At 40.0% G+C, this 10,190-nt stretch overlaps 1 protein-coding gene across 1 annotated transcript in view; it reads left to right on the forward strand.

The window, feature by feature from the left end:
- Galnt15 (polypeptide N-acetylgalactosaminyltransferase 15) overlaps positions 1 to 9,309 on the forward strand; it is a 36,639-nt gene extending 27,330 nt beyond the window's left edge. The window contains exons 9-10 of the mRNA XM_051177856.1: positions 1,471 to 1,614; positions 9,067 to 9,309. Coding sequence (XP_051033813.1) covers positions 1,471 to 1,614; positions 9,067 to 9,213 — 291 coding nt within the window. The 3' untranslated portion in view covers positions 9,214 to 9,309. The remainder of the gene's footprint in view (positions 1 to 1,470; positions 1,615 to 9,066) is intronic.
- The last annotated feature ends 881 nt before the right edge of the window (positions 9,310 to 10,190 follow it).

A 10,190-nucleotide genomic window follows, 5' to 3' on the forward strand; every position in this document is an offset into this window, starting at 1 on the left:
GTCTCTTCTGTTTTCTGACTGTACCATTCTTTCCTAAAACACCAGTGGGCATAGCAGACACATTAGTGTACTTGGCATCAGTGAAATCTAAATACCTGACAGAAACATGGTAGGAAAAGTTTCTTTTTGTTGTTGTTGTTAGTGGTGGTTTTGTTTTGTTTTGTTTTTAGTTCACAGTCTCAGGAGGATTTCATTTTACTATGGGAAGGGCATGGCAGTGGGGATGGCTTGGTCTATGATGGCAGAACGTATGAGACATTTGGTAGGTTGCTCACATGGTGCAGACTAAGGAGCAGAGAAAGCAAGCCCGGTGCATGTAACCCTGAGAGGCTCAGCCAGTCAGGCCCTACCTCCTAAGGCCCGGAAGGCTTTAAAGCAGAGTCATTAGCTGGGGCATACAAAGCATGGGCCCATGGGGGATACAACACTTTAAACTATAACACTAGACACAGAGTTGAGTATATAAAGGGACAAGTGAAGAAGTCACTTGCTGGGGTGACAACTGTCTCAGCTTTACTGACATCTAGAGCCAGGTTTGAATCAAATTCCCACTGGCTAGCTGTGCAATCTTGACAGTTTTTTTAAAAATCATTTTAGTCACAGTTTCTTCATGTGCTGTAGGCTACTTTTAAACAGCAGAAACTAGGAAGTCATCTACCACTACAGGTGGGATTTTGAGTAGAAAAATTACTCTCTTGAGAATTGCCCATAAGTTTCTGAGATGTGCTCAGGGTTTAAATGTATGCTAACCGTGCAGTTTGGGAACTTTCAAGCAGGGCAGACCACTATTCTTAATTTGCAAACTAGCAGGGCCTAGTGCAAATGGAAGATGTGATGTATCTACTTTGACAGTTATTAAGAATTTCAAGACAGTGCATGCAGTGAAGAGACTGAACTAAGAGCATGAAGACTTTCTGAACACAGGGCTCATGTGACTGCACGCCCGAGATGCCAGTCCTGTCTCAGTCACAGTTAACAAAAATCAGTTCAGACTGCATCTGCCAGGAACAAACAGAAGACTGCTTTGCCAAAATATGCTGTCCAATTAGTAAACACAAGTGCCTCACAGTTAAAACCCTTCTATAAGTGCCCACATAGTCCAACTCTAAAACCCTGGAGGGAATGGGAACTGGAGGGAATGGAGAAAATATCAGGTAAGTTAGTTAGGGTCAGGGTAGATGTCTCTAGAAGGAAATCAGCTTAGGCCTCAGAAAGATCCCTCTCTTGCCATTCCACCAGATACACCCAGCACTTGCAGACTTTTAAAGCAGCCTTATCTGTATACAGGAAATAGAACGAATACTACAGAAACAGGCCAGGTTGCAGAGATGAGAACATGAAGAAAGGCCAAGGTGAAAAGCTACCCCTGGAGAATCTGAAGAAAACAGTTCTGCTGTGTGTTTCTTTCTCCTCATGGTTCTGGAGAAGGTGTCTTTTGGGCTATACTAACTGCCATCTCCTCTGCCCCAGAACCTGGAGCACACCAGCAGGAAGGAGATTCTTTTTGGCAGCCAACGGCAGCTGTGCTTTGATGTCAGAGGAGAACAGGTGATTCTGCAGAACTGCAGGGAGGAAGGCCCTGCTGTCCATCAACAGCATTGGGACTTCCAGGAGGTAATTAATCCTTTCTGGGAATACCAACAGATCACAAGGACCTCCAGGCAGCTGACATGTTAGCATGGCAGCCTGGGTTCTTCCAGGATATCAGGTACTCTCTATGATATTGCCTCTGTTATTGAGCTAAATGGCTTGACACTGGGATCTCAGGTGAATGTAAAATCAACTCAACCACAGGAGATGTCATAATTTGTCCCCAATACATTACAGGTCATTAGCTTGGATCACAGGTAGGATGGTGGAGCACGTTACAGAAACAACCACTCAGTAGTGTGGATTGAGGAGTGATGCAAAGCAAAATTTAAAAGCAGATATTGATATATAAATATGTAGCTGTTGAGGCTAGAGAGATAGCTTGGTGGTCAAGAGCACTGGCTGCTTTTCCAGAGAACTTAGATTTGATTGCTAGCACCCTTGGAGGAAGCAACCATGTGTAACTCTGGTTCAAGAGGATCTGATGCCCTCATCTGGCCTCTGCTGGCACTGCATGCAAATGCTACACAGGCTAATATTCAGGTACAATTCTATTTATATGAAATGTTTAGAATAGGCGAAATGTTTAGAATGGAAACTAGTGATTCTCAGTGGCTGGAAGGAGGGAGGATGGCCTAATGACTGCTAAAGGGTAGAAGTGTCTTTGGGTAGTGATGGAAATATTCTGTGATACACTAGAGACAACTGGTTTATTTAAAATGGCCTACAACTCGGAATATCTCAACAATGACCAGTAATTTATAACCATATGGTTAAAATTACTTAATTTTGTAAAGAAATCAGATTTCTCTTGAAAGGGGGTGCAGTGGTCAATACTGAACCCAGTTGAGTCCAGTCACACCTTCCATATGGCTGGTCTAATTAGACCTTCAGGGTAGCCTCAGTCTTGCTCTCAACTTCAACCTAATGGCCACAATTTCAAATTGCAGGGTTAGACCAGGGTAGCATTAATGAAACCCTCTTGAAAGTAGAAATTCATGAATGAAGTGGTAACACTGACTGACAACATACCATAATCAGTTACTCTGGCCACAGTTTTCTAAGAAATGACACAAGCATATAACAGCAATACAGATAATTGGGTTTATGATTCATTAGGATTGAATGACATCTAAATTTTAGGGTTATTGAAATTTCTTATTAACTAAAAGTCCTACCATTTCTTCCAGGCTAGGTCATCCCACCTCTGTTAGTCTTTCAGTCAGAGCTCAGCAGAAATCTTAAAATCTTTTTTTCCTCCCTTTAAAAAATTTAAATTAGAAACAATCTTGTTTTTCACGTTAATCCCAGTGACCTCTCCCTCCCTACTCCCCTCTACCCCAATGACCCTTTACCCTATCCTGTTTTTGTTCCCCAGGGAAGGTGAGGCCTTCCATGGGTGACCTTCAAAGTCTGTTACATCATTTGGTGCAGGGCCTAGGCCCTCCCCTCATGTGTCTAGGCGAGGGAGTATCGCTCTATTTGGAATGGGCTCCCAAAGTCCATTTGTATGCTATGTATAAATACTGATCCACTACCAGAGGCCTCATAGACTGCCCAGGCTTCCTAACTGACACCTTCAGGGGGTTGGTTTTCCAGCTATCAGACCTGGGTCCATGAACTCCCCCTTGTTCAGGTCAGCTATCTCTGTGAGTTTCTCCAGCCTGGTCTTGACCCCTTTGTCCTGTCTTCAACTGGATTCCAGGTGTTCAGCTCAGAGTTTAGCTGTGGGTGTCTGCTTCTGCTTCTATCAGCTACTGGATGAAGGCTCTAGGATGGCATGTAAGGAAGTCATTAATCTCATTATAGGGGATAAGCATTTAAGGAAGCCTTTCCACTATTGCTTAGATTGTTAGTTGGGGTCATCCTTAGAGATCTCTGGACATTTCCCTAGTGCTAGACTTCTCTTTAAACCTATAATGGCTCCTTCTATTATGGTATCTCTTTGCTTACTCTCCTCCATTCTTCCCCTGACTTGATCTTCCTGCTCCCTCATGTCCTCCCCCCCTCTTCTTCCCTTTTCTTTCTCCTAACTCTCACCCCTCCCCTCATGCTCCCAATTTTCTCAGGAGATCTTGTCCCTTTCCCTTTCTCCAGGAGACCATGTATGTTTCTTATAGGGTCTTACTTGCTCCCTAGTTCTCAGGTGGTGTGGAATGTAGGCTGATAATCCTTTGCTATATGTCTAAAATCTATATATGAGTGAGTACACACCATGCTTGTCCTTTTGTGATACCTCATTCAGGATGGTTTCTTCTAGTTCTATCTATTTGCCAGCGAATTTCAAGATTCATGTTTTTTCCTGCTGAGTAAGTACTCCATTGTGTAAATGTACCACATTTTCTTTATCCATTCTTCAGTTGAGGTGCATTTAAGTTTCTTACAGGTTCTGGCTATTACGAATAATGATAGTTGGACAAATGTCCTTATTGTATGAATGTGCATCCTTTGGGTATATGCCTAACAGTGGAATTGCTAGATCTTGAGGTAGACTGATTCTCATTTTCCCGAGGAACCGCCATTATGATTTCCAAAGTGGATGTACAGGTTTGCACTTCCCCACCCCCCCTCCTACTCCCTTTCTCCACATCCTCTCCAGCATTAACTGTCATTGGTGTTTTTGATTTTAGCCATTCTGGAAGGTGTAAGATGGTATTTCAGAGTTGTTTTGATTTGCATTTCCCTGATGGCTAAGGATGTTGAACACTTTCTTAAAAGTGTCTTTCAGCCATTTTAGATTCCTCTATTGAGAATACACTGTTTAGTTCTGTACTCCACTTTTTAATTGAATTATTTGGTGTTTTTGGAGATCATCCCTCTGTCAGATATGAGGTTGGCGAAGATCTCTTCCCATTCTATGAGCTGCGGTTTTTCTTGTTGACTGTGTCCTTTGCCTTTCAGAAGCTTCTCAGTTTCAGGAGGTCCCATTTACTAATTGTTGATCTCAGTGTCCTTGCTACTGGTGTTATGATCAGGAAGCAATCTCCTGTACCAATTTGTTCAAGGGTACCTCCCACGTTGTCTTCTAAGAAGTTCAGTGTGGCTGGATTTATGTTGAGGTCTTTGATCCATTTAGACTTAAGTTTTGTGCATGGTGATAGATATGGATCTATCTGCAGTCTTCTACGTGCCAGCATCCAGTTATGCCAGCACCATTTGTTGAAGATGGTTTCTTTTTTCCATTGTAGAATTTTAGCTTCTTTGTGAAAAATCAAGTGTTTGTAGGTGTGTGGGTTAATAACAGGGTTTCAGTTCCATTCCATTGGTCTACCTGTCTATTTTTGCACTAATACCAAGCTGTTTTCAGGACCATAGCTCTATAATAGAACTTGAAGTCAGGGATGGCGATGCTTCCCAAAGTTCCTTTATTGTACAGGGTTGTTTTGGCTATCCTGGGTCTTTTGTTTTTTTTTCCCATATAAAGTTGAGTATTGCTCTTTCAAGGTCTGTGAAGAATTATGCTGGGATTTTAATGGGGATAGCATTGAATCTATAGATTGGTTTTGGCAAGATTGCCAATTTTACTATGTTGATCCTACCTATCTAAGAGCATGGGTGATCTCTAGATTTTCTGGTATATTCTTTAATTTCTTTCTGGAAAGACTCAATTTTTTTTGGTATACATGTCTTTCACTTATTTGGTTAGCATTACCCCAAGATATTTTATGTTGTTTGTGGCTATTGTTAAGGGTGATGTTTCTCTGATTTATTTCTCAGCCCCTTTATTGTCTGTATATAGAAGGGCTACTAATTTTTTTTAGTTAATCTTGTTTCCTGCCACTTTGCTGAAGGTGTTTATCAGCTGTAGGAGTTCCCTAGTAGAGTTTTTCAGGTCACTTATGTAAACTATCATCTCATCTGCAATTAATGAAAGTTTGACTTCTTCCTTTCCATTTTTTATCCCCTTGATCTTCTTTTGTTGTCTTATTGCTGTAGCTAGAACTTCAAGTACAATACTGAAGAGACATGGAGAGAGTGGACAGCCTTGTCTTGTTTCTGATTTTAGAGCAATCACGTGAGTTTCTCTCCATTTAGTTTGATGTTGGCTGTTGGTTTGCTGTCTATTGCTTTTATTATGTTTAGGTATGTTCCTGTTATCACTGATCTCTTCAAGACCTTTATCATAAAGGGGTGTTCAATTTTATCAAAGGTTTTGTTCAGCATGTAGTAGATGACCATGTTGTTTTTCTTTTTCAGTTTGTTTATATGGTGGATTACACTGATAGATTTTCATATGTTGAACCATCCCTGCATCCCTGCATCACTGGGATGAAGCTTGCATGATCATGGTGGACTATTTCTCTGATGTGTTCTTGGATTCGATTTTCCAGTCGATTTCATTGAGTATTTTTTCATCAATGTTAATTAGGGGCATTGGCCTGTAGTTCTGTTTCTTAGTTGTGTCTTTGTGTGGTTTGGGTACCAAGGTAATTGTAGCCTCAAAAAAAAAAAAAAAGAATTTGGTAATGAACTTTTTGCTTCTATTGTGTGGAATAATTTGAGACAATTTGAGGAGTATTGGTATTAGCTCTTCCTTGAATTTCTGGTAGAATTCTGCACTGAAACCATCTGGCCCTGGGCTTTTGTTGGTTAGGAGAATTTTGATGACTGCTTCCATTTCATTAGGGGTTATAGGTCTATTTACCTGTTTTGGATTTAATTTTGGTAAGTAATATCTGTCCAGAAAATTGTCCATTTCCTTTAGATTTTCGAATTTTGTGGAGTACAAGTTTTCAAAGCATAGCATGAAGATTCTCTGGATTTCCTTGGTGTCTGTTGTTATATCCCCCTTTTCATTTCTGATTATTTGCATATTCTGTTAATTTGCATATTCTCTCTCTGCCTTTTGGTTAGCTTAGATAAAGTTTTGTCTATCTTGTTGGTTTTCTTGAAGAACCAACTCTTTGTTACTTTGATTCTTTGTATTGTTCCTAGTTTATACTTTATTGTTTTAAGCCCTCAGTTTGATTATTTCTTGGCATCTACTCCTCTGGGTGAGTTTTCTTCTTTTTGTTCTGGAGCTTTCAGTTGTGCTGTTAATTCTGTAGTGTGACCATTTTCCTGTTTCTTTATGTGGGTACTTAGTGCTATGAACTTTCCTCATAGCACTGCTTTCAAAGTGTCCCATAAGTTTGTTTATGTTTTGCCTTCATTCTCACTGAATTCTAGGAAGTCTTTAATTTCTTTTTTATTTCTTCCTTGATTCAGGAATGGTGCAATTGCACATTGTTCAATTCCTACGAGTTTGTAGGGTTTCTGTAATTTGTGTTGTTGTTGAATACTAACTTTAAAACATGATGGTCTGTTAAGGTACAGGGGGCTATTTCTTTCTTTCTTTCTTTCTTTCTTTCTTTTTTCTTTTTTGTATGTGTTGAGGTTTGCTATGTTACTGAGTACTAGTTGATTTTAGATAAGATTCCATGTGGCTTTGAGAAGAAGGTATTATTCTTTTGTGTTTGGATGGAATGTTCCAAAGATGTCTGTTAAACCCAATTGGGTTATAATTTCTGTTAGTTTGTTTCTTTGTTAAGTTTCTGTCTAGTGGTGAGAGTGGGGTGTTGAAGTCTCCTGCTATAAGTGTGTGAGGTTTTATGTGAGATAGTTTTAGTAATGTTTCTTTTATGAATGTGGATGCCTTTGTATTTGGGGCATAGATGCTCAGAATTGAAACTTCATTTTGATGGATTTTTCCTGTGATGGATATGAAATTACCCACTTCATCTCTTTTGATTGATTTTGGTTTAAAGTCTAATTTGTTAGATATTAGGATTGCTACACAACAGCTTGTTTCTTGGGGCCATTTGATTGGAAAATCTTTTCTTAACCCTTAACTCTGAGGTAACGTCTGTCTTTGAAGTTGAGATGTGTTTCTTGTATGCAGCAGAAGGATAGATCTGTCTTCATATCCATTCTGTTAGCCTGTGTCTTTTTATAGGAGAGTTAAGACCATTAATATTGAGTAATATTAATGACCATTGTTTGTTAATTATTGTTTGTTTTGCATTTGCTGTTGTTGTTGGTAATGTGTGTGGATTTCCCCCCTGTATTTCTTTTGGCCATTGGTAAAGTGGGATTATCTATTGCCTATGTTTTTGTGAGTGTTGTTAACTTCCCTGGTTTGTAGTTTTCCTCTCAGAAATTTCTGTAGGGATGGGTTAGTGGATATGTATTGTTTAAATCTGTTTTTTTTATGGAATATCATATTTTCTCCATCTATAGTGTTTGAAAGCTTTGCTGGGTATAGTAGTCAGGGCTGGCATCCGTGGTCTCTTAGTTTGGGTAGAATATCTATCCAGGATCTTCTGACTTTCAGTTTTTTTTTTCATGGAGAAGTCAGGTGTAATTTTGATAGCTTTGCCTGCATATGGTACTTGGTCTTTTTCCTTTGTTGCTCTTAATATTTTTTTCTTTATTCTGTATATTTAGTGTTTTCATTATTATGTGGCAAGGGAGCTTTATTTGTGGTCCAAATATTGGTGTCCTGTTAGCTTCTTGTACTTCCAATGACATGTCTTGCTTTAGGTTGGGAAAGTTTTCTTCTATGGTTTTGTTAAATATATTTTCTGCACCTTTGAGGAAGGTTTCTTTACCTTCTATACCTATTATTCTTAGGTTTGACCTTTCCATGGTGTCCCATATTTCCTGGATATTTTTAATTAGGAATTTGTTGGACTTAAATTTTTCTTTGGTTGATGTATCTATTTCTCCTAGTATATCTTCAATGCCTGAGATTCTCTCTTCCATGTTTCGTATTCTGTTGGTCATGCTTGCATCTGTAGTTCTAATCGATCATTTACCCAGCTTTTCTATTCCCCTCAGATTGTTTTATTTATTTTTTATTTGCCTCTATTTTAGCTTTCAAGCCTTCAAGGCTTGCATTGTTTGAATTGTTTCCTTCACTTGATTGGTTGTGTTTTTCCTTGGCTTTACTTGTTTTTTTTTTTTTTTGATTTGTTTATTTCTTGCAATTTTTGGTTTGTCTTTTTTTCCATTTCTTGAAATTTTGTTTGCTTTTTCCATTTCCTTAAGGGATTTTCTTATTCCCTCTTTTAGTATCTCTATCACCTTCATAAAGTTGTTTTCAGTGCCGTTCTCTTCTGCTGCATCTATGCTGGGATGTTCAGGTCTTGCTGGTGTGAGTCCCTAGACTCTGGTGGCATCATATTTATCTTTCTGTTGTTGAAGTTGTTCTTATACTGTCATCTTCTCATCCTTTCTTGCAGTGAGTACTTGTGGTGTCTCTCCCTTTCCTGGTGGCTATGGGTTCAAGGTTCTCTTCTGGTGGGTGCAAGCAGGTCCAATTCTCTGATGGGTCTTCTCTTCCTGTGGGTGATGGGACTGGCAGACTGTAGACAGCCTGGTCCACTGGGACATGTTCCCCCATGCACAGTCCCCAGGCCTCAGGAGACTCTGCAAAATCTTAAACATGTACTCCTTTGCTGACTTTGTTAGGAACTGGCTCCTTTCTCTTTTCAGGATGGAATGATCACCCACATTCTTTCTGGGAAATGCATGGAAGCTGGGGTTAATCCAGACAATAAGGATCTGCACTTGAGTCAATGTGATGGGAGGACCAGTCAGCTGTGGCAATTCGACCAGGTCTACCCTGTGGATGAACACTGAGTAACAGTGGTGGAGAGCAAGGCAAATGCTAAGCATCACAGTACTGCCCCTGAGTGCCCTGGGCCAGTCCTCTGTGCCCAGGCTTCTGGTGTAGGAGGGAACAAAGTTCCATAAAAAAAAAAAAACAAAACAAAAAAACAAAACAAAACAAAAAAAACACAGAAAATCTCTCCATGTTCCTTATGTCATCAACTGCTGGCTGTTATTTAGAAAGAAGCAATGGAGTCATTGTGTCCATCTTCAGAAATGACCATCACAAAGCAGAGCAGTATCTTTTCTTTCCTGACTGAGCACTTAACTTTTGCTTTATCTCTGACTATAGAGAGAGGCATATGCATTGTCTGACAGCAACTCCAGGAGACATAAAATGCACAAGATAAATTTCTTTGACCTTTCATAGACCTTACTCAGATGGTGTACATGGCTAGTTGTGAAAGTTAGAGTGAAGGGCATGTAATAGCCTAGTGGTCCCAATCTTTGATTAGGCTTACTAGCATATATTTTATTGAACTTTAGCTCAACAGGAAGCAGAAGGGAATGGAGGGAGATGGGGTGGGGCTGATAAGAAGACTAGAGAGATATTTGTCCCAACTCTCTAGCTCAGCTTGGTCCAGGGAAGAGTCAACAGACGTGGGTAAGACATCTTTACCTTTAGGACAGTTCCTTTAAAACTCTCTACTTCCATTCACCTGCTCTAGCCTTTTCTAGCTCAGTTACCCACACTTCAGTCACTAGCACTGGAAGGATCAACACACCTGAGCAGGCTCATGAACAAAGGTGCCATGGTAGAGAGACTATCTTAATGCCCTAGAAGGCTTGTGCTGGCTTTGATGAGACATAGCTACCTTTGGACCGAAATGGTTGAAGAGCAAAGATGCCAGCATCAGAGCCAAAATCTTTACAAGACAACATGGATCTGGCCATTGAATGCTCCCGAGGCTTTCGAGGGCCATTTAGGAACCCACAACAATGGCAAG

The sequence above is a fragment of the Phodopus roborovskii genome, unplaced genomic scaffold, assembly GCF_943737965.1.
Source record: "Phodopus roborovskii unplaced genomic scaffold, PHOROB, whole genome shotgun sequence".
In the NCBI taxonomy this organism is placed as follows: Eukaryota; Metazoa; Chordata; class Mammalia; order Rodentia; family Cricetidae; genus Phodopus; species Phodopus roborovskii.